We start from the raw sequence: 26,175 nt of genomic DNA, 5'->3' as shown, positions 1-26,175 counted from the left end.
TGTAAAAAAATATGGTAATGTTCTCACGCTTTACATGTTGTTTACATGCCAGTGGCACCTTTGCACATGCGCATTCCATTTGCAGTTTGGTTGTGGAGGGAAGTGTCTCCTCTCCAAACATATTTTACAAACTAAAATGTATTTTGCCATGTCTAGTTTTGAGGGTTTGGGTCTGGGTTTCTGAGCTGCTACTTTATTGCTTAAAAAATAAGAGCTGTGATATCATCATTCATCGGAGCGCGCTGGCTAGCGCATTAGGATATAAGGTGCGTTCCATTTGTACTGGGAAGTCGGAATTTCTGAGTTCCCAGGCGAAATTACAACTGGAACGCCCCTCGAGGTCGGATTTCCAACTCAGAAAGTCGGAGCATTCTCACCCACCCCGAGTTTGTTTCAAAGATGGCTGCTCTGGATGTAAACAATGATATTCGCTTCTACAATATCCGTTATTAGCACTTCTGATTAGTTTTTGTCGCACTAAGTCAACCATATACAAAGACCAAAACCAGTGAAGTTGGCATGTTGTGTAAATGGTAAAAAAAAAAAACAGAATACAATGATTTGCAAATCCTTTTTCAACCTATATTCAATTGAATAGACTGGAAAGACAAGATATTTAATGTTCGAACTGGAAAACTTTATTTTTGGCAAACATTAGCTCATTTGGAATTTGAGGCCTGCAATATATTTTAAAAAAAAGATGGCACAAGTGGCAAAAAAGACTGAGAAAGTTGAGAAATGGTCATCAAACACTTATTTGGAACATCCCACAGGTGAACAGGCTAATTGGGAACAGGTGGGTGCCATGATTGGGTATAAAAGCAGCTTCCATGAAATGCTCAGTCATTCACTAACAAGGATGGGGCGAGGGTCACCACTTTGTCAACAAATGCGTGAGCAAATTGTTTAAGAACAACTTTTCTCAACCAGCTATTGCAAGGAATTTAGGGATTTCACCATCTACGGTTCGTAATATCATCAAAAGGTTCAGAGAATCTGGAGAAATCACTGCACGTAAGCAGGAAGGCTAAAAACCAACATAGAATGCCTGTGACCTTCGATCCCTCAGGCTTATTTCAGCAAGACAATGCCAAGCCACGTGCTACAACAGCGTGGCTTCATAGTAAAAGAGTGCGGGTACTAGACTGGCCTGCCTGTAGTCCGGAACCTGTCTCCCATTGAAAATGTGTGGCGCATTATGAAGCCTAAAATACCACAGCGGAGACCCCCGGACTGTTGAACAACTTAAGCTGTACATCAAGCAAGAATGGAAAAGAATCATCTGAAAAGCTTCAAAAATGTGTCTCCTCAGTTCCCAAACGTTTACTGAGTGTTGTTAATAGAATAGAATAGAAAGTACTTTAATGATCCCGGGGGGAAATTCAGCACCACAGTTCACTCACAATAGACAATAAATATTATACAGCATTATTCACATGTGAATAATATAAATACAGTCTATTATACAGCATTATTCACAAGTGAATAATATAAATATATTATACATATATTCTACATTTAATTACAGTCAAGAAGGAACATATGCATTATACATAAAAGGAAAGGCCATGTAACAGTGGTAAAAATGCCCCTGTGCCAACTTTTTTGCAATGTGTTGCTGCCATTAAATTCTAAGTTAATGGTTATTTGCAACAAGAAATTAAGTTTCTCAGTTCGAACATTAAATATCTTGTCTTTGCAGTCCATTCAATTGAATATGATATGAAAAGGATTTGCAAATCATTGTATTCTCTTTGTATTACACAATGTGCCAACTTCACTGGGTTTTTTGTTTTTTTTACAATGTATTGTTGTACATTAATTAAGTTAAGTTAAAGTTAAAGTTAAGTTAAAGTACCAATGATTGTCACACACACTAGGTGTGGTGAAATTTGTCCTCTGCATTTGACCCATCCCCTTGTTCACCCCCTGGGAGGTGAGGGGAGCAGTGGGCAGCAGCGGTGCCGCGCCCGGGAATCATTTTTGGTGATTTAACCCCCAATTCCAACCCTTGATGCTGAGTGCCAAGCAGGGTGGTAATGGCTCCCATTTTTATAGTCTTTGGTATGACTCGGCCGGGGTTTGAACTCACAACCTACCCATCTCAGGGCGAACACTCCAACCACTAGGCCACTGAGTAGGTCATGCATGGTAACGTCACTGTACTGTAAACTACATTCATTTTATGTGCGTTATACGTTCTACATCGTTAGCAATAGCAAAAATCTCGACTTTTTGACAGAAAAAATCCAGAATTTTTAACAGGAAAAATTCAGATTTTTTGACAGAAAAAATCCAGACTTTTTGACAAAAAAAATCCAGATTTTTTTGACAGAAAAAAATCCAGACTTTTTGGCAAAAAAAATCCAGACTTTTTGACAGAAAAATCTCGATTTTTGCACAGAAAAATTCCAGACTTTGACACAAAAAAATCCCAATTCTTTAACAGAAAAAAAATCCTGATTTTTTGACAGAAAAAAATCCTGACTTTTTAACAGAAAAAAATCCTGACTTTTTAACAGAAAAAAATCCTGACTTTTTAACAGAAAAAAATCCTGACTTTTTGACAAAAAAAATCCCTATTTTTTGACAGAAAAAAAATCCAGACTTTGACAAAAAAAAAATCCAGACTTTTTGACAGAAAAATCTCGATTTTGGAGAGAAAAATTCCAGACTTTTTGACACAAAAAATCCCCAATTCTTTAACAGAAAAAAAAATCCAGATTTTTTGACAGAAAAAATCCTGACTTTTTAACAGAAAAAAATCCTGACTTTTTAACAGAAAAAAATCCCGACTTTTTGACAAAAAAAATCCCAATTTTTTGACTGAAAAAATCCCGATTTTTTGACTGAAAAAATCCCGATTTTTTTTGACAGAAAAAATTCCAGACTTTTTGACAAAAAAAAATCCAGACTTTTTGACAGAAAAATCTAGATTTTTGAAGAGAAAAATTCCAGACTTTGACACAAAAAATCCCAATTCTTTAACAGAAAAAAAATCCTGACTTTTTGACAGAAAAAATCCTGACTTTTTAACAGAAAAAAATCCCGACTTTTTAACAGAAAAAAATCCCGACTTTTTGACTGAAAAAATCCCAAATTTTTTGACTGAAAAAATCCTGATTTTTTGACAAAAAAAATCCCGATTTTTTTGACAGAAAAAAATCCAGACTTTTTGACAAAAAAAAATCCAGACTTTTTGACAGAAAAGTCTCGATTTTTGGAGAGAAAAATTCCAGACTTTGACACAAAAAATCCCAATTTTAACAGAAAAAAATCCTGACTTTTTGACAGAAAAAAATCCCGACTTTTTAACAGAAAAAAATCCCGACTTTTTGACCAAAAAATCCCGACTTTTTGACAAAAAAATCCCGACTTTTTGACAAAAAAATCCCGACTTTTTGACAAAAAAATACCGATTTTTTGACTGAAAAAATCCAGATTTTTTGACTGAAAAAATCCAGATTTTTTGACTGAAAAAAATCCCGATTTTTTTGACAGAAAAAAATCCAGGCTTTTTGGCAAAAAAAAAATCCAGACTTTTTGACAGAAAAATCTCGATTTTTGCACAGAAAAATTCCAGACTTTGACACAAAAAAATCCCAATTCTTTAACAGAAAAAAAATCCTGATTTTTTTGACAGAAAAAAATCCCGATTTTGACAGAAAAAAATCCTGACTTTTTAACAGAAAAAAATCCCGACTTTTTGACAGAAAAAATTTGCGTCTGTGTTTCCTCTTCATCCACCATACTTGAAGGTTGCAGAAAGAGTGCATATTTTCCCATAAATTGTTTGTATTCAGACAAGGCAAGCGCACAAATAGCTTTCGTTATTGTGGCCATCGTGATTTCCGACCTCGTAACTGGAACGCTCACGACTCGGCCGTGCAGCTTCCGAGGTAAATGGAACACAGCAACGTTAATAGCGCTCTGACCTGGCCAGGTCCAATATGGTTGCAGTCAGCGTTGGGGCTGCAGCCTCCTCGACTCTCCAGCTGGCAGTTGTTGATCTCCACACACACTAGGCCGTCACCCGTCCAACCCTCCACGCACACGCACGACACGTCGCCAGGACCCACGTACACGCAGTCGGCCTGGAGATAAAAAAATAACAGAAAAGTTGAATGTGTCTTCTTCTGCTGTCAGGAACGTTGTATGAGAGCTTACATTGGCATCGCAACGCCCTCTGTTGCTCTTCAGACAACGGTTGATGGCAGTACATGAATGGCCGTCGCCTTCATAGCCATCACGACACACACACCTGGTGCGACAAGCAAGGGGATTAGGGAATGGAGGCATACAGTCACGATCAAAAGTTTACATACACTTGTACAGAACATAATGTCATGGCTGTCTTGAGTTGACATGACATGGACAAAGATAAGTTTTGTGGTCAGATGAAACAAAAATTGAGCTGTTTGTCCACAATACCCAGCAATTTATTGGAGGAGAAAAGGTCTTGAGTTTCCAATCATTTCTACAACTCTTATTTTTTTGTGAGAGACTGATTGGAGCACATACTTGTTGGTCACAAAAAAACATTCATGAAGTTTGGTTCTTTTATGAATTTATTATGAGACTACTCAAAATGTGAGCAAATCTGCTGGGTCAAAAGTATACATACAGCAATGTTAATATTTCTGAGCACAGAACTTTCCTCCAGAAGGTCTTATCTTTGTCCATGTGATGTCAGATGAAACAAACATGGAGCTGTTTGGCCACAATACCCAGCAATATCTTTGGAGGAGAAAAGGTGAGGCATGTTTTTACAAATGATGACAGATGTGAACAAAAGCATGTATTGTTGTTGATGATGTAAATGAGGTGTGGTTGTATTGTATATTAAGTATGTGTACATGAAAGGGCATTTTATGACTTTTTTTAATTTAAAAACATGCTATAGTATGTTTTTATTGTCATTATTTTATTGCATGATTTTTGTATCCCTTTAACTTAGGTAGCCAGGGACTGCAGATGGAAATTAGCTATTTAGCTATAATCTGGTACAGAACATATCTGTCTTTGAGCTTAATGTTTCTGTGCATTGTCCCTTCAAATAAAGACTAAACTAACTAATTTTAATCCCAGGAACACCAGGCCTACCGTCAAGCATGGTGGTAGTAGTATTATGCTCTGGGCCTGTTTTGCTGCCAATGGAACTGGTGCTTTACAGAGAGTAAATGGGACAATGAAAAAGGAGGATTACCTCCAAATTCTTCAGGACAAGCTAAAATCATCAGCCCGGAGGTTGGGTCTTGGGCGCAGTTGGGTGTTCCAACAGGACAATGACCCCAAACACACGTCAAAAGTGGTAAAGGAATGGCTAAATCTGGCTAGAATGAAGGTTTTACAATGGCCTTCCCAAAGTCCTGACTTAAACGTGTGGACAATGCTGAAGAAACAAGTCCATGTCAGAAAACCAACACATTTAGCTGAACTGCACCAATTTTGTCAAGAGGAGTGGTCAAAAATTCAAGCAGAAGCTTGTGGATGGCTACCAAAAGTGCCTTATTGCAGTGAAACTTGCCAAGGGACATGTAAGCAAATATTAACATTGCTGTATGTATACTTTTGACCCAGCACATTTGCTCACATTTTCAGTAGAGCCATAATAAATTCATAAAAGAAGCAAACTTCATGAATGTTTTTTGTGACCAACAAGTATGTGCTCCAATCACTACATCACACAAAAAATAAGAGTTGTAGATTGTTTTGGGCTTAAAAATGGATGACGGAAACCAAGATGGCCGACTTCCTGTTTGTTTTCAAATATGGGTTCATACATGCGTTCTGTCATGATAGACACCACTGGCGATTTTCGTGACGACACGTGAATCTGGGGCGAGGGGCACATTGTTTCCAATTTTAAAAGGCACGCTTAAGAGCCAATTTTGGGTTTGGGACTTATGTCCTCTGTGTATTTCATTTAGTTTTGTATGTCTCGTGACACATTATCTGGATGTAATATTGGCTGCATTTCTCATAGTTGTTTGTGTGCCGTGTTGCTCCAGACCACAGCAAACGTTACCCAGCGTGCAAAGATTGTGACAAATCCATTAGAAGATGTTTCCTTTAACTTGGACACACATCTATACCTTTGGTCATTAAAAGCCAGTAATTTCCAGAAGTTATCTCACCCTCTGAGAAGCCTCCATTTTACTAATGATTTCCAACGTTGCGAAAATGTGTAGAATAATATTTAAAATATAACATTTCTGTCAACAAAGATTTGCGTGAGCCATTTTGATAATATAGCTAATATAGACACTTACATCATGTGTTGCCTTCATTATAACACTAATATAAGACTTTTGAAGTCATTTTGATAGTAGGCTAATATAGACACTTACATCATGTGTTGCCTCCACTATAACACTTATATAAGGCTTTTAAAGTCATTTTGATAGTAGGCTAATGTAACTAATATAGACACTTACATCATGTGTTGCCTTCATTATAACACTAATATAAGACTTTTAAAGTCATTTTGATAGTAGGCTAATATAGACACTTACATCATGTGTTGCCTCCACTATAACACTTATATAAGGCTTTTAAAGTCATTTTGATAGTAGGCTAATATAACTAATATAGAGACTTACATCATGTGTTGCCTTCATTATAACACTTATATAAGGCTTTTAAAGTCATTTTGATAGTAGGCTAATATAGACACTTACATCATGTGTTGCCTTCATTATAAAACTTATATAAGGCTTTTAAAGTCATTTTTAATAGTAGTCTAATATAGAGACTTACATCATGTGTTGCCTTCATTTTAACACTTATATAAGACTTTTAAAGTCAATTTGATAGTAGGCTAATATAACTAATATAGACACTTACATCATGTGTTGCCTTCATTATAACACTTATATAAGACTTTTAAAGTCAATTTGATAGTAGGCTAATATAGCTAATACAGACACTTACATCATGTGTTGCCTTCATTATAATACTTATATAAGGCTTTTAAAGTAATTTTGATAGTAGGCTAATATAGAGACTTACATCATGTGTTGCCTTCATTATAACACTTATATAAGACTTTTAAAGTAATTTTGATAGTAGGCTAATATAGCTAATATAGACACTTACATCATGTGTTGCCTTCATTATAACACTTATATAAGGCTTTTAAAGTAATTTTGATAGTAGGCTAATATAGAGACTTACATCATGTGTTGCCTTCATTATAACACTAATATAAGACTTTTAAAGTCATTTTGATAGTAGGCTAATATAGACACTTACATCATGTGTTGCCTCCACTATAACACTTATATAAGGCTTTTAAAGTCATTTTGATAGTAGGCTAATATAACTAATATAGAGACTTACATCATGTGTTGCCTTCATTATAACACTTATATAAGGCTTTTAAAGTCATTTTGATAGTAGGCTAATATAGACACTTACATCATGTGTTGCCTTCATTATAAAACTTATATAAGGCTTTTAAAGTCATTTTTAATAGTAGTCTAATATAGAGACTTACATCATGTGTTGCCTTCATTTTAACACTTATATAAGACTTTTAAAGTCAATTTGATAGTAGGCTAATATAACTAATATAGACACTTACATCATGTGTTGCCTTCATTATAACACTTATATAAGACTTTTAAAGTCAATTTGATAGTAGGCTAATATAGCTAATACAGACACTTACATCATGTGTTGCCTTCATTATAATACTTATATAAGGCTTTTAAAGTAATTTTGATAGTAGGCTAATATAGAGACTTACATCATGTGTTGCCTTCATTATAACACTTATATAAGACTTTTAAAGTAATTTTGATAGTAGGCTAATATAGCTAATATAGACACTTACATCATGTGTTGCCTTCATTATAACACTTATATAAGGCTTTTAAAGTAATTTTGATAGTAGGCTAATATAGAGACTTACATCATGTGTTGCCTTCATTATAACACTAATATAAGACTTTTAAAGTCATTTTGATAGTAGGCTAATATAGACACTTACATCATGTGTTGCCTCCACTATAACACTTATATAAGGCTATTAAAGTCATTTTGATAGTAGGCTAATATAACTAATATAGAGACTTACATCATGTGTTGCCTTCATTATAACACTTATATAAGGCTTTTAAAGTAATTTTGATAGTAGGCTAATATAGAGACTTACATCATGTGTTGCCTTCATTATAACACTTATATAAGACTTTTAAAGTAATTTTGATAGTAGGCTAATATAGCTAATATAGACACTTACATCATGTGTTGCCTTCATTGTAACACTTATATAAGACTTTTAAAGTCAATTTGATAGTAGGCTAATATAGCTAATATAGACACTTACATCATGTGTTGCCTTCATTATAACACTTATATAAGGCTTTTAAAGTAATTTTGATAGTAGGCTAATATAGAGACTTACATCATGTGTTGCCTTCATTATAACACTTATATAAGACTTTTAAAGTAATTTTGATAGTAGGCTAATATAGCTAATATAGACACTTACATCATGTGTTGCCTTCATTATAACACTTATATAAGACTTTTAAAGTCAATTTGATAGTAGGCTAATATAACTGAAATGGACACTTACATCATGTGTTGCCTTCATTATAACACTTATATAAGACTTTTAAAGTCATTTTGATAGTAGGCTAATATAGACACTTACATCATGTGTTGCCTTCATTGTAACACTTATATAAGACTTTTTTAAAGTCATTTTGATAGTAGGCTAATATAGACACTTACATCATGTGTTGCCTTCATTGTCACACTTATATAAGACTTTTAAAGTCAATTTGATAGTAGGCTAATATAACTAATAGACACTTACATCATGTGTTGCCTTCATTATAACACTTATATAAGCCTTTTAAAGTCATTTTGATAGTAGGCTAATATAACTAATATAGAAACTTACATCATGTGTTGCCTTCATTATAACACTTATATAAGACTTTTAAAGTCATTTTGATAGTAGGCTAATATAAATAATATAGACACTTACATTATGTGTTTCCTTCATTATAACACTTATATAAGGCTTTTAAAGTCATTTTGATAGTAGGCTAATATAACTAATATAGACACATCATGTGTTGCCTTCATTATAACACTTATATAAGGCTATTTGGTTTGTTTTGCAGCTCCAGACAGATTTTTGTTTTGTATTTTTGGTCCAATATGGCTCTTTCACACCTGGGTCGGGTGTTCAGGTCTTACGTGCTCTGCAGTCCAGTGTGTGTGCAGTAGGCGTGGATGTGACAGTGTTCCAACAGTCCATCGGAGTTGCAGGGCATGGCTTTCTTATCGCACCTCTCTCCCGAGTAGCCCTCCAAACAGGATCCACTCCGACACACACCGCTGCTGCCGGGACGGTTGTCGCACATGCCGTGCAAACAGTGACACTCTGAGAGCACACACACACACACACACACACACACACACAAGGTGAAGACCTCTGTTGACCACCCAGTTAGGGCGTGCTTCTTTAGACAGCATGCGTCACCTTCGTCACAGTTCTCCCCATGCTTGGACGGGTCGGCGCAGATGTGGCAGGCGACGCCCTCAAAGCCCGGTTGACAGCCGCATGAGCCGTTGCCATGGATACCATCAAAGCACTGCATGTGGGGGGATAAAAAAAAAACAACAAACAAGTGAAGTTGATGGCTCCAGTGACTGATAATGCCGTCGCACTTCCTCACCGTTCCTCTGCCGTAACACGGATGCTGGAAGCCGCCGATGCACGGTTTGCAGTCCGGCCCGAAGAAACCTTTGCAGCACTCTGGGGTCTGATGTACACACATGATCAATACACGGCTGGGGTCTGATGTACACACATGATTAATACACGGCTGGGGTCTGATGTACACACATGATTAATACACAGCTGGGGTCTGATGTACACACATGATCAATACACGGCTGGGGTCTGATGTACACACATGATTAATACACGGCTGGGGTCTGATGTACACACATGATTAATACACAGCTGGGGTCTGATGTACACACATGATTAATACACGGCTGGGGTCTGATGTACACACATGATCAATACACGGCTGGGGTCTGGTGTACACACATGATTAATACACGGCTGGGGTCTGGTGTACACACATGATTAATACACGGCTGGGGTCTGATGTACACACATGATTAATACACGGCTGGGGTCTGATGTACACACATGGTTAATACACAGCTGGGGTCTGATGTACACACATGGTTAATACACAGCTGGGGTCTGATGTACACACATGATTAATACACGGCTGGGGTCTGATGTACACACATGGTTAATACACGGCTGGGGTCTGATGTACACACATGATTAATACACGGCTGGGGTCTGATGTACACACATGATTAATACACGGCTGGGGTCTGATGTACACACATGGTTAATACACGGCTGGGGTCTGATGTACACACATGATTAATACACGGCTGGGGTCTGATGTACACACATGATCAATACACGGCTGGGGTCTGATGTACACACATGATCAATACACGGCTGGGGTCTGGTGTACACACATGATTAATACACGGCTGGGGTCTGATGTACACACATGGTTAATACACGGCTGGGGTCTGATGTACACACATGATTAATACACGGCTGGGGTCTGATGTACACACATGATTAATACACGGCTGGGGTCTGATGTACACACATGGTTAATACACGGCTGGGGTCTGATGTACACACATGATTAATACACGGCTGGGGTCTGATGTACACACATGATCAATACACGGCTGGGGTCTGGTGTACACACATGATTAATACACGGCTGGGGTCTGGTGTACACACATGATTAATACACGGCTGGGGTCTGATGTACACACATGATTAATACACGGCTGGGGTCTGATGTACACACATGATTAATACACGGCTGGGGTCTGATGTACACACATGATTAATACACGGCTGGGGTCTGATGTACACACATGATTAATACACGGCTGGGGTCTGATGTACACACATGATTAATACACGGCTGGGGTCTGGTGTACACACATGATTAATACACGGCTGGGGTCTGATGTACACACATGATTAATACATGGCTGGGGTCTGATGTACACACATGATTAATACACGGCTGGGGTCTGATGTACACACATGATTAATACACAGCTGGGGTCTGATGTACACACATGATTAATACACGGCTGGGGTCTGATGTACACACATGATCAATACACGGCTGGGGTCTGGTGTACACACATGATTAATACACGGCTGGGGTCTGGTGTACACACATGATTAATACACGGCTGGGGTCTGATGTACACACATGATTAATACACGGCTGGGGTCTGATGTACACACATGGTTAATACACAGCTGGGGTCTGATGTACACACATGGTTAATACACAGCTGGGGTCTGATGTACACACATGATTAATACACGGCTGGGGTCTGATGTACACACATGGTTAATACACGGCTGGGGTCTGATGTACACACATGATTAATACACGGCTGGGGTCTGATGTACACACATGATTAATACACGGCTGGGGTCTGATGTACACACATGGTTAATACACGGCTGGGGTCTGATGTACACACATGATTAATACACGGCTGGGGTCTGATGTACACACATGATCAATACACGGCTGGGGTCTGGTGTACACACATGATTAATACACGGCTGGGGTCTGGTGTACACACATGATTAATACACGGCTGGGGTCTGATGTACACACATGGTTAATACACGGCTGGGGTCTGATGTACACACATGATTAATACACGGCTGGGGTCTGATGTACACACATGATTAATACACGGCTGGGGTCTGATGTACACACATGGTTAATACACGGCTGGGGTCTGATGTACACACATGATTAATACACGGCTGGGGTCTGATGTACACACATGATCAATACACGGCTGGGGTCTGGTGTACACACATGATTAATACACGGCTGGGGTCTGGTGTACACACATGATTAATACACGGCTGGGGTCTGATGTACACACATGATTAATACACGGCTGGGGTCTGATGTACACACATGATTAATACACGGCTGGGGTCTGATGTACACACATGATTAATACACGGCTGGGGTCTGATGTACACACATGATTAATACACGGCTGGGGTCTGATGTACACACATGATTAATACACGGCTGGGGTCTGATGTACACACATGATTAATACACGGCTGGGGTCTGGTGTACACACATGATTAATACACGGCTGGGGTCTGATGTACACACATGATTAATACATGGCTGGGGTCTGATGTACACACATGATTAATACACGGCTGGGGTCTGATGTACACACATGATTAATACACGGCTGGGGTCTGATGTACACACATGGTTAATACACGGCTGGGGTCTGATGTACACACATGATTAATACACGGCTGGGGTCTGATGTACACACATGATTAATACACGGCTGGGGTCTGATGTACACACATGATTAATACACGGCTGGGGTCTGATGTACACACATGATTAATACACGGCTGGGGTCTGATGTACACACATGGTTAATACACGGCTGGGGTCTGATGTACACACATGGTTAATACACGGCTGGGGTCTGATGTACACACATGATTAATACACGGCTGGGGTCTGATGTACACACATGATTAATACACGGCTGGGGTCTGATGTACACACATGATTAATACACGGCTGGGGTCTGATGTACACACATGATTAATACACGGCTGGGGTCTGATGTACACACATGGTTAATACACAGCTGGGGTCTGATGTACACACATGGTTAATACACAGCTGGGGTCTGATGTACACACATGATTAATACACGGCTGGGGTCTGATGTACACACATGGTTAATACACGGCTGGGGTCTGATGTACACACATGATTAATACACGGCTGGGGTCTGATGTACACACATGATCAATACACGGCTGGGGTCTGGTGTACACACATGATTAATACACGGCTGGGGTCTGGTGTACACACATGATTAATACACGGCTGGGGTCTGATGTACACACATGGTTAATACACGGCTGGGGTCTGATGTACACACATGATTAATACACGGCTGGGGTCTGATGTACACACATGATTAATACACGGCTGGGGTCTGATGTACACACATGGTTAATACACGGCTGGGGTCTGATGTACACACATGATTAATACACGGCTGGGGTCTGATGTACACACATGATTAATACACGGCTGGGGTCTGATGTACACACATGATTAATACACGGCTGGGGTCTGATGTACACACATGATTAATACACGGCTGGGGTCTGATGTACACACATGATTAATACACGGCTGGGGTCTGATGTACACACATGATTAATACACAGCTGGGGTCTGATGTACACACATGATTAATACACGGCTGGGGTCTGATGTACACACATGATTAATACACGGCTGGGGTCTGATGTACACACATGATTAATACACGGCTGGGGTCTGATGTACACACATGATTAATACACGGCTGGGGTCTGATGTACACACATGATCAATACACGGCTGGGGTCTGGTGTACACACATGATTAATACACGGCTGGGGTCTGGTGTACACACATGATTAATACACGGCTGGGGTCTGATGTACACACATGATTAATACACGGCTGGGGTCTGATGTACACACATGGTTAATACACAGCTGGGGTCTGATGTACACACATGGTTAATACACGGCTGGGGTCTGATGTACACACATGATTAATACACGGCTGGGGTCTGATGTACACACATGGTTAATACACGGCTGGGGTCTGATGTACACACATGATTAATACACGGCTGGGGTCTGATGTACACACATGATCAATACACGGCTGGGGTCTGGTGTACACACATGATTAATACACGGCTGGGGTCTGGTGTACACACATGATTAATACACGGCTGGGGTCTGATGTACACACATGGTTAATACACGGCTGGGGTCTGATGTACACACATGATTAATACACGGCTGGGGTCTGATGTACACACATGATTAATACACGGCTGGGGTCTGATGTACACACATGGTTAATACACGGCTGGGGTCTGATGTACACACATGATTAATACACGGCTGGGGTCTGATGTACACACACGATCAATACACGGCTGGGGTCTGGTGTACACACATGATTAATACACGGCTGGGGTCTGGTGTACACACATGATTAATACACGGCTGGGGTCTGATGTACACACATGATTAATACACGGCTGGGGTCTGATGTACACACATGATTAATACACGGCTGGGGTCTGATGTACACACATGATTAATACACGGCTGGGGTCTGATGTACACACATGGTTAATACACGGCTGGGGTCTGATGTACACACATGGTTAATACACAGCTGGGGTCTGATGTACACACATGATTAATACACGGCTGGGGTCTGATGTACACACATGATTAATACACGGCTGGGGTCTGGTGTACACACATGATTAATACACGGCTGGGGTCTGATGTACACACATGATTAATACACGGCTGGGGTCTGATGTACACACATGATTAATACACGGCTGGGGTCTGATGTACACACATGATTAATACACGGCTGGGGTCTGATGTACACACATGGTTAATACACGGCTGGGGTCTGATGTACACACATGGTTAATACACGGCTGGGGTCTGATGTACACACATGATCAATACACGGCTGGGGTCTGATGTACACACATGATCAATACACGGCTGGGGTCTGATGTACACACATGATCAATACACGGCTGGGGTCTGATGTACACACATGATTAATACACGGCTGGGGTCTGATGTACACACATGATTAATACACGGCTGGGGTCTGATGTACACACATGATTAATACACGGCTGGGGTCTGATGTACACACATGATTAATACACGGCTGGGGTCTGATGTACACACATGGTTAATACACGGCTGGGGTCTGATGTACACACATGATTAATACACGGCTGGGGTCTGATGTACACACATGATTAATACACGGCTGGGGTCTGATGTACACACATGGTTAATACACGGCTGGGGTCTGATGTACACACATGGTTAATACACGGCTGGGGTCTGATGTACACACATGATTAATACACGGCTGGGGTCTGATGTACACACATGGTTAATACACGGCCGGGGTCTGATGTACACACATGATTAATACACGGCTGGGGTCTGATGTACACACATGGTTAATACACGGCCGGGGTCTGATGTACACACATGATTAATACACGGCTGGGGTCTGATGTACACACATGATTAATACACGGCTGGGGTCTGATGTACACACATGATTAATACACGGCTGGGGTCTGATGTACACACATGTTTAATACACAGCTGGGGTCTGATGTACACACATGGTTAATACACGGCTGGGGTCTGATGTACACACATGATTAATACACAGCTGGGGTCTGATGTACACACATGTTTAATACACAGCTGGGGTCTGATGTACACACATGGTTAATACACGGCCGGGGTCTGATGTACACACATGATTAATACACGGCTGGGGTCTGATGTACACACATGATTAATACACGGCTGGGGTCTGATGTACACACATGATTAATACACGGCTGGGGTCTGATGTACACACATGTTTAATACACAGCTGGGGTCTGATGTACACACATGGTTAAATACATGGCTGGGGTCTGATGTACACACATGATTAATACACGGCTGGGGTCTGATGTACACACATGATTAATACACAGCTGGGGTCTGATGTACACACATGTTTAATACACAGCTGGGGTCTGATGTACACACATGGTTAATACACGGCTGGGGTCTGATGTACACACATGATCAATACACGGCTGGGGTCTGATGTACACACATGGTTAATACACAGCTGGGGTCTGATGTACACACATGGTTAATACACGGCTGGGGTCTGATGTACACACATGGTTAATACACAGCTGGGGTCTGATGTACACACATGTTTAATACACAGCTGGGGTCTGATGTACACACATGGTTAATACACGGCTGGGGTCTGATGTACACACATGGTTAAATACATGGCTGGGGTCTGATGTACACACATGATTAATACACGGCTGGGGTCTGATGTACACACATGATTAATACACAGCTGGGGTCTGATGTACACACATGTTTAATACACAGCTGGGGTCTGATGTACACACATGGTTAATACACGGCTGGGGTCTGATGTACACACATGATCAATACACGGCTGGGGTCTGATGTACACACATGGTTAATACACAGCTGGGGTCTGATGTACACACATGATTAATACACGGCTGGGGTCTGATGTACACACATGGTTAATACACGGCTGGGGTCCGATGTACACACATGGTTAATACACGGCTGGGGTCTGATGTACACACATGGTTAATACACGGCTGGGGTCTGATGTACACACATGGTTAATACACGGCTGGGGTCTGATGTACACACATGATTAATACATGGCTGGGGTCTGATGTACACACATGGTTAATACACAGCTGGGGTCTGATGTACACACATGATTAATACACGGCTGGGGTCTGATGTACACACATGGTTAATACACGGCTGGGGTCTGATGTACACACATGGTTAATACACGGCTGGGGTCTGATGTACACACATGATTAATACACGGCTGGGGTCTGATGTACACACATGGTTAATACACGGCTGGGGTCTGATGTACACACATGGTTAATACACGGCTGGGGTCTGATGTACACACATGATTAATACACGGCTGGGGTCTGATGTACACACATGATTAATACACGGCTGGGGTCTGATGTACACACATGGTTAATACACGGCTGGGGTCTGATGTACACACATGGTTAATACACGGCTGGGGTCTGATGTACACACATGGTTAATACACGGCTGGGGTCTGATGTACACACATGATTAATACACGGCTGGGGTCTGATGTACACACATGATTAATACACGGCTGGGGTCTGATGTACACACATGGTTAATACACGGCTGGGGTCTGATGTACACACATGGTTAATACACGGCTGGGGTCTGATGTACACACATGATTAATACACGGCTGGGGTCTGATGTACACACATGATTAATACACGGCTGGGGTCTGATGTACACACATGGTTAATACACGGCTGGGGTCTGATGTACACACATGGTTAATACACGGCTGGGGTCTGATGTACACACATGGTTAATACACGGCTGGGGTCTGATGTACACACATGGTTAATACACGGCTGGGGTCTGATGTACACACATGGTTAATACACGGCTGGGGTCTGATGTACACACATGATTAATACACGGCTGGGGTCTGATGTACACACATGATTAATACACGGCTGGGGTCTGATGTACACACATGGTTAATACACGGCTGGGGTCTGATGTACACACATGATTAATACACGGCTGGGGTCTGATGTACACACATGATTAATACACGGCTGGGGTCTGATGTACACACATGGTTAATACACGGCTGGGGTCTGATGTACACACATGGTTAATACACGGCTGGGGTCTGATGTACACACATGATTAATACACGGCTGGGGTCTGATGTACACACATGATTAATACACGGCTGGGGTCTGATGTACACACATGGTTAATACACGGCTGGGGTCTGATGTACACACATGGTTAATACACGGCTCGGGTCTGATGTACACACATGGTTAATACACGGCTGGGGTCTGATGTACACACATGATTAATACACGGCTGGGGTCTGATGTACACACATGATTAATACACGGCTGGGGTCTGATGTACACACATGGTTAATACACGGCTGGGGTCTGATGTACACACATGGTTAATACACGGCTGGGGTCTGATGTACACACATGGTTAATACACGGCTGGGGTCTGATGTACACACATGGTTAATACACAGCTGGGGTCTGATGTACACACATGATTAATACACGGCTGGGGTCTGATGTACACACATGATTAATACACGGCTGGGGTCTGATGTACACACATGGTTAATACACGGCTGGGGTCTGATGTACACACATGGTTAATACACGGCTGGGGTCTGATGTACACACATGGTTAATACACAGCTGGGGTCTGATGTACACACATGGTTAATACACGGCTGGGGTCTGATGTACACACATGGTTAATACACGGCTGGGGTCTGATGTACACACATGATTAATACACGGCTGGGGTCTGATGTACACACATGGTTAATACACGGCTGGGTGGTCTTTACATTTCTTTCGAGGACACACTCGGCTCTCCTGAGGCCACTTCCACACGCCACAAGTGTGACTTTAAAAATGTTGTGTGGACGAATGGCAACGCTACTTTGAAAACACAGTGCATCTGGAAAGTATTCACGGCTTCACTTTTTGTTATCTTGTTATCACAATAACCCATAATCAACATGTTGTTGATTTTTTTTTTTTTTAATTGATTAAAAACTTCTTTTTTTTTAAAGTAAGAAATAACCTTTTTTTTTTTTTTTTTAATCAATTTGAAAAAAAAAAACAATCTACAAAATGTTTTTCACATGGGGTATTAACTGGGGTATTAAAAACTAAGAAATCACAAGGTTGAAACAACGTGCTTTTTGACAACGTTTAATCAACGTTGGGTTCTGACGTTGATATTTTAATAATTTCCCAACCAATATTCTTCAACACAAATACAAAGTTCAAACAACATGCTTTTTGACAACGTTTAATTAATGTCAGGTTATGATGGTGATTTAACCATTGAATTTTGGTCATTTCCCAAACAATATTCTACAACACAAATACAACGTTGAAACAACATACTTTTTGACGTTTAATCAATGTCAGGTTGTGACATTGATTTGACCATTGAATTTTGGTCATTTTCCAACCAATATTCTTCAACACAAATACAACATTGAAACAACATGCTTCTTGACAACATTTAATCAATGTCAGGTTGTGACGTTGATATTACGTTGATATTTTGGTCATTTTCCAACCAATATTCTACCACACAAATACAACGTTTAAACAACATGCTTTTTGACAACGTTTAATCAACGTTGGGTTCTGACGTTGATTTGACTATTGGACTATTGGATTTAGGTCGTTTTCCAAACAATATTCTACAACACAAATACAACGTTGAAACAACATACTTTTTGACGTTTAATCAATGTCAGGTTGTGACATTAATTTGACCATTGAATTTTGGTCATTTTCCAACCAATATTCTTCAACACAAATACAACGTTGAAACAACATGCTTCTTGACAACATTTAATCAACGTTGATATTACGTTGATATTTTGGTCATTTTCCAACCAATATTCTACCACACAAATACAACGTTTAAACAACATGCTTTTCGACAACGTTTAATCAACGTTGGGTTCTGACGTTGATTTGACTATTGGACTATTGGATTTTGGTCGTTTTCCAAACAATATTCTACAACACAAATACAACGTTGAAACAACATACTTTTTGACGTTTAATCAATGTCAGGTTGTGACATTAATTTGACCATTGAATTTTGGTCATTTTCCAACCAATATTCTTCAACACAAATACAACGTTGAAACAACATGCTTCTTGACAACATTTAATCAACGTTGATATTACGTTGATATTTTGGTCATTTTCCAACCAATATTCTACCACACAAATACAACGTTTAAACAACATGCTTTTCGACAACGTTTAATCAACGTTGGGTTCTGACGTTGATTTGACTATTGGACTATTGGATTTTGGTCGTTTTCCAAACAATATTCTACAACACAAATACAACGTTGAAACAACATACTTTTTGACGTTTAATCAATGTCAGGTTGTGACATTAATTTGACCATTGAATTTTGGTCATTTTCCAACCAATATTCTTCAACAACGTTGAAACAACATGCTTTTTGACAACGTTTAATCAATGTCAGGTTATGATGGTGATTTAACCATTGAATTTTGGTCATTTCCCAGCCAGTATTCTACAACACAAATACAAGGTTGAAACAACATGCTTTTTGACGTTTAATCAATGTCAGATTGTGACATTGATTTGACCATTGAATTTTGGTCATTTTCCAACCAATATTCTTCAACACAAATACAATGTTGAAACAACATGCTTCTTGACAACGTTTAATCAATGTCAGGTTGTGACGTTGATATTACGTTGATATTTTGGTCATTTTCCAACCAATATTCTACAACACAAATACAACGTTAAAACAACATGCTTTTTGACAACGTTTAATCAACGTTGGGTTGTGACGTTGATTTGACCATAGAATTTTGGTCATTTTCCAACCAATATTCTACAACACAAATACAACGTTGAAACAACATGCTTTTTGACTACGTTTAATCAATGTTGGGTTCTTACGTCGATTTGACCATTGAATTTTGGTAATTTTCCAACTAATATTCTACAAAACAAATACAACGTTGAAACAACATGCTTTTTGATGACGTTTAATCAACGTTGGGTTGTGACGTTGATATTACGTTGATATTTGTCATTTTCCAAACAATATTCTACAACACAAATACAACGTTGAAACAACATGATTTTTGACGTTTAATCAATGTCAGGTTGTGACGTTGACATTATGTTGATATTTTGGTCGTTTTCCAACCAATATTCTACAACACAAATACAACGTTAAAACAACATGCTTTTTGACTACGTTTAAACAATGTTGGGTTGTGACGTTGATTTGACCATTGAATTTTGGTCAATATTCTACAACACAAATACAACGTTGCAACAATATGCTTTTCGACTACATTTAATCAACGTTGGGTTCTGATGTTGATATGACGTTGATATTTTTGTAATTTCCCAACCAATTATCTACGAACAAATACAACGTTGAAACAACATGTTTTTTGACGACATTTAATCAACGTCGGGTTCTGATGTTGATATGACGTTGATATTTGTCATTTTCAAACCAATATTCTACAACACAAAGCCAACGTTGAAACAACATGCTTTTTGACTACGTTTAATCAACGTCGGGTTCTGACGTTGATTTGACCATTGAAATTTGGTCATTTTCCAACCAATATTCTACAACACAAATACAACGTTGAAACAACATGCTTTTTGACAACTTAATGTTGGGTTCTGACGTTGCTTTGACTATTGGATTTTGGTCGTTTTCCAACCAATATTCTACAACACAAATACAATGTTGAAACAATATGCTTTTCGACTACATTTAATCAACGTTGGGTTCTGATGTTGATATGACGTTGATATTTGTCATTTTCCAACCAATATTCTACAACACAAAGACAACGTTGAAACAACATGCTTTTTGACTACGTTTAATCAACGTCGGGTTCTGACGTTTATTTGACCATTGAAATTTGGTCATTTTCCAACCAATATTCTACAACACAAATACAACGTTGAAACAACATGCTTTTTGACAACTTAATGTTGGGTTCTGACGTTGCTTTGACTATTGGATTTTGGTCGTTTTCCAACCAATATTCTACAACACAAATACAACGTTGAAACAACATGCTTTTTGACGACATTTAATCAACGTTGGGTTCTGATGTTGATATGACGTTGATATTTGTCATTTTCCAACCAATATTCTACAACACAAATACAACGTTGAAACATGCTTTTTGACTACGTTTAATCAACGTCGGGTTCTGACGTTGATTTGACCATTGAAATTTGGTCATTTTCCAACCAATATTCTACAACACAAATACAACGTTGAAACAACATGCTTTTTGACAACTTAATGTTGGGTTCTGACGTTGATTTGACTATTGGATTTTGGTCGTTTTCCAACCAATATTCTACAACACAAATACAATGTTGAAACAATATGCTTTTCGACTACATTTAATCAACGTTGGGTTCTGATGTTGATATGACGTTGGTATTTTTGTAATTTCCCAACCAATTATCTACAACATAAATACAACGTTGAAACAACATGTTTTTTGACGACATTTAATCAACGTTAGGTTCTGATGTTGATATGACGTTGATATTTGTCATTTTACAACCAATATTCTACAACACAAATACAACGTTGAAACAACATGCTTTTTGACTACGTTTAATCAACGTGGGGTTCTGACGTTGATTTGACCATTGAAATTTGGTCATTTTCCAACCAATATTCTACAACACTAATACAACATTTAATCAATGTCAGATTGTGACATTGATTTGACCATTGAATTTTGGTCATTTTCCAACCAATATTCTACAACACAAATACAACGTTGAAACAACATGCTTCTTGACAACATTTAATCAATGTCAGGTTGTGACGTTGATATTACGGTCATTTTCCAACCAATATTCTACAACACAAATACAACGTTAAAACAACATGCTTTTTGACTACGTTTAAACAATGTTGGGTTGTGACGTTGATTTGACCATTGAATTTTGGTCAATATTCTACAACACAAATACAACGTTGCAACAATATGCTTTTCGACTACATTTAATCAACGTTGGGTTCTGATGTTGATATGACGTTGATATTTTTGTAATTTCCCAACCAATTATCTACAACACAAATACAACGTTGAAACAACATGTTTTTTGACGACATTTAATCAACGTTGGGGTCTGACGTTGATATTTGTCATTTTCCAACCAACATTCTACAACACAAAGACAACGTTGAAACAACATGCTTTTTGACTACGTTTAATCAACGTTGGGTTCTGACGTTGATTTGACCATTGAAATTTGGTCATTTTCCAACCAATAGTCTACAACACTAATATAACGTTTAATCAATGTCAGATTGTGACATTGATTTGACTATTGAATTTTGGTCATTTTCCAACCAATATTCTTCAACACAAATACAAAGTTGAAACAACATGCTTTTTGACAACGTTTAATCAATGTCAGGTTATGATGGTGATTTAACCATTGAATTTTGGTCATTTCCCAGCCAATATTCTACAACACAAATACAACGTTGAAACAACATGCTTTTTGACGTTTAATTAATGTCAGATTGTGACATTGATTTGACCATTGAATTTTGGTCATTTTCCAACCAATATTCTTCAACACAAATACAACGTTGAAACAACATGCTTTTTGACTACGTTTAATCAACGTTGGGTTTTGACGTCGATTTGACCATTGAATTTTGGTAATTTTCCAACTAATATTCTACAAAACAAATACAACGTTGAAACAACATGCTTTTTGATGACGTTTAATCAACGTTGGGTTGTGTCGTTGATATTACGTTGATATTTGTCATTTTCCAACCAATATTCTACAACACAAATACAACATTGGAACAACATGCTTTTTGACAACGTTTAATCAATGTCAGGTTGTGACGTTGATTTGACCATTGAATTTTGGTCATTTTCCAACCAATATTCTACAACACAAATACAATGTTGAAACAACATTCTTTTTGACTACGTTTAATCAATGTTGGGTTCTGACGTCGATTTGACCATTGAGTTTTGGTAATTTTCCAACTAATATTCTACAACACAAATACAACGTTGAAACAACATGCTTTTTGACAACGTTTAATCAATGTCAGGTTGTGACGTTGATTTGACCATTGAATTTTGGTCATTTTCCAACCAATATTCTACAACACAAATACAACGTTGAAACAACATGTTTTTTGACGACATTTAATCAACGTCGGGTTCTGATGTTGATATGACGTTGATATTTGTCATTTTCAAACCAATATTCTACAACACAAAGCCAACGTTGAAACAACATGCTTTTTGACTACGTTTAATCAACGTCGGGTTCTGACGTTGATTTGACCATTGAAATTTGGTCATTTTCCAACCAATATTCTACAACACAAATACAACGTTGAAACAACATGCTTTTTGACAACTTAATGTTGGGTTCTGACGTTGCTTTGACTATTGGATTTTGGTCGTTTTCCAACCAATATTCTACAACACAAATACAATGTTGAAACAATATGCTTTTCGACTACATTTAATCAACGTTGGGTTCTGATGTTGATATGACGTTGATATTTGTCATTTTCCAACCAATATTCTACAACACAAAGACAACGTTGAAACAACATGCTTTTTGACTACGTTTAATCAACGTCGGGTTCTGACGTTGATTTGACCATTGAAATTTGGTCATTTTCCAACCAATATTCTACAACACAAAGACAACGTTGAAACAACATGCTTTTTGACTACGTTTAATCAACGTCGGGTTCTGACGTTGATTTGACCATTGAAATTTGGTCATTTTCCAACCAATATTCTACAACACAAATACAACGTTGAAACAACATGCTTTTTGACGACATTTAATCAACGTCGGGTTCTGATGTTGATATGACGTTGATATTTGTCATTTTCCAACCAATATTCTACAACACAAATACAACGTTGAAACATGCTTTTTGACTACGTTTAATCAACGTCGGGTTCTGACGTTGATATGACGTTGATATTTGTCATTTTCCAACCAATATTCTACAACACAAATACAACGTTGAAACATGCTTTTTGACTACGTTTAATCAACGTCGGGTTCTGACGTTGATTTGACCATTGAAATTTGGTCATTTTCCAACCAATATTCTACAACACAAATACAACGTTGAAACAACATGCTTTTTGACAACTTAATGTTGGGTTCTGACGTTGATTTGACTATTGGATTTTGGTCGTTTTTCAACCAATATTCTACAACACAAATACAATGTTGAAACAATATGCTTTTCGACTACATTTAATCAACGTTGGGTTCTGATGTTGATATGACGTTGATATTTGTCATTTTCCAACCAATATTCTACAACACAAAGACAACGTTGAAACAACATGCTTTTTGACTACGTTTAATCAACGTCGGGTTCTGACGTTGATTTGACCATTGAAATTTGGTCATTTTCCAACCAATATTCTACAACACAAATACAACGTTGAAACAACATGTTTTTTGACGACATTTAATCAACGTCGGGTTCTGATGTTGATATGACGTTGATATTTGTTATTTACCAACCAATATTCTACAACACAAATACAACGTTGAAACATGCTTTTTGACTACGTTTAATCAACGTCGGGTTCTGACGTTGATTTGACCATTGAAATTTGGTCATTTTCCAACCAATATTCTACAACACAAATACAACGTTGAAACAACATGCTTTTTGACAACTTAATGTTGGGTTCTGACGTTGATTTGACTATTGGATTTTGGTCGTTTTCCAACCAATATCTACAACACAAATACAATGTTGAAACAATATGCTTTTCGACTACATTTAATCAACGTTGGGTTCTGATGTTGATATGACGTTGGTATTTTTGTAATTTCCCAAACAATTATCTACAACACAAATACAACGTTGAAACAACATGTTTTTTGACGACATTTAATCAACGTTAGGTTCTGATGTTGATATGACGTTGATATTTGTCATTTTCCAACCAATATTCTACAACACAAATACAACGTTGAAACAACATGCTTTTTGACTAAGTTTATTCAACGTGGGGTTCTGACGTTGATTTGACCATTGAATTTTGGTCATTTTCCAACCAATATTCTTCAACACAAATACAACGTTGAAACAACATGCTTCTTGACAACATTTAATCAATGTCAGGTTGTGACGTTGATATTACGTTGATATTTTGGTCATTTTCCAACCAATATTCTACAACACAAATACAACGTTAAAACAACATGCTTTTTGACTACGTTTAAACAATGTTGGGTTGTGACGTTGATTTGACCATTGAATTTTGGTCAATATTCTACAACACAAATACAACGTTGCAACAATATGCTTTTCGACTACATTTAATCAACGTTGGGTTCTGATGTTGATATGACGTTGATATTTTTGTAATTTCCCAACCAATTATCTACAACACAAATACAACGTTGAAACAACATGTTTTTTGACGACATTTAATCAACGTTGGGTTCTGACGTTGACATTTGTCATTTTCCAACCAATATTCTACAACACAAATACAACGTTGAAACAACATGCTTTTTGACTACGTTTAATCAACGTTGGGTTCTGACGTTGATTTGACCATTGAAATTTGGTCATTTTCCAACCAATAGTCTACAACACTAATATAACGTTTAATCAATGTCAGATTGTGACATTGATTTGACTATTGAATTTTGGTCATTTTCCAACCAATATTCTTCAA

At 38.4% G+C, this 26,175-nt stretch overlaps 1 protein-coding gene across 2 annotated transcripts in view; it reads right to left on the bottom strand.

The window, feature by feature from the left end:
- Positions 1-26,175, bottom strand: part of stab1 (stabilin 1) — a 203,513-nt gene that overhangs the window by 133,496 nt on the left and 43,842 nt on the right. For both annotated transcript variants that reach the window (XM_062037804.1, XM_062037805.1), the window contains exons 21-25: positions 9,699-9,785; positions 9,503-9,614; positions 9,217-9,403; positions 4,168-4,261; positions 3,936-4,094 (exon numbers count right to left, since the gene is read on the bottom strand). In XM_062037804.1, coding sequence (XP_061893788.1) covers positions 3,936-4,094; positions 4,168-4,261; positions 9,217-9,403; positions 9,503-9,614; positions 9,699-9,785 — 639 coding nt within the window. The remainder of the gene's footprint in view (positions 1-3,935; positions 4,095-4,167; positions 4,262-9,216; positions 9,404-9,502; positions 9,615-9,698; positions 9,786-26,175) is intronic.

Source organism: Entelurus aequoreus, linkage group LG26 (assembly GCF_033978785.1).
Source record: "Entelurus aequoreus isolate RoL-2023_Sb linkage group LG26, RoL_Eaeq_v1.1, whole genome shotgun sequence".
Lineage (NCBI taxonomy): Eukaryota > Metazoa > Chordata > Actinopteri > Syngnathiformes > Syngnathidae > Entelurus > Entelurus aequoreus.
The sequence above is the reverse complement of the archived record's forward strand: the minus strand, read 5'-3'. Positions and strand labels throughout refer to the sequence as shown.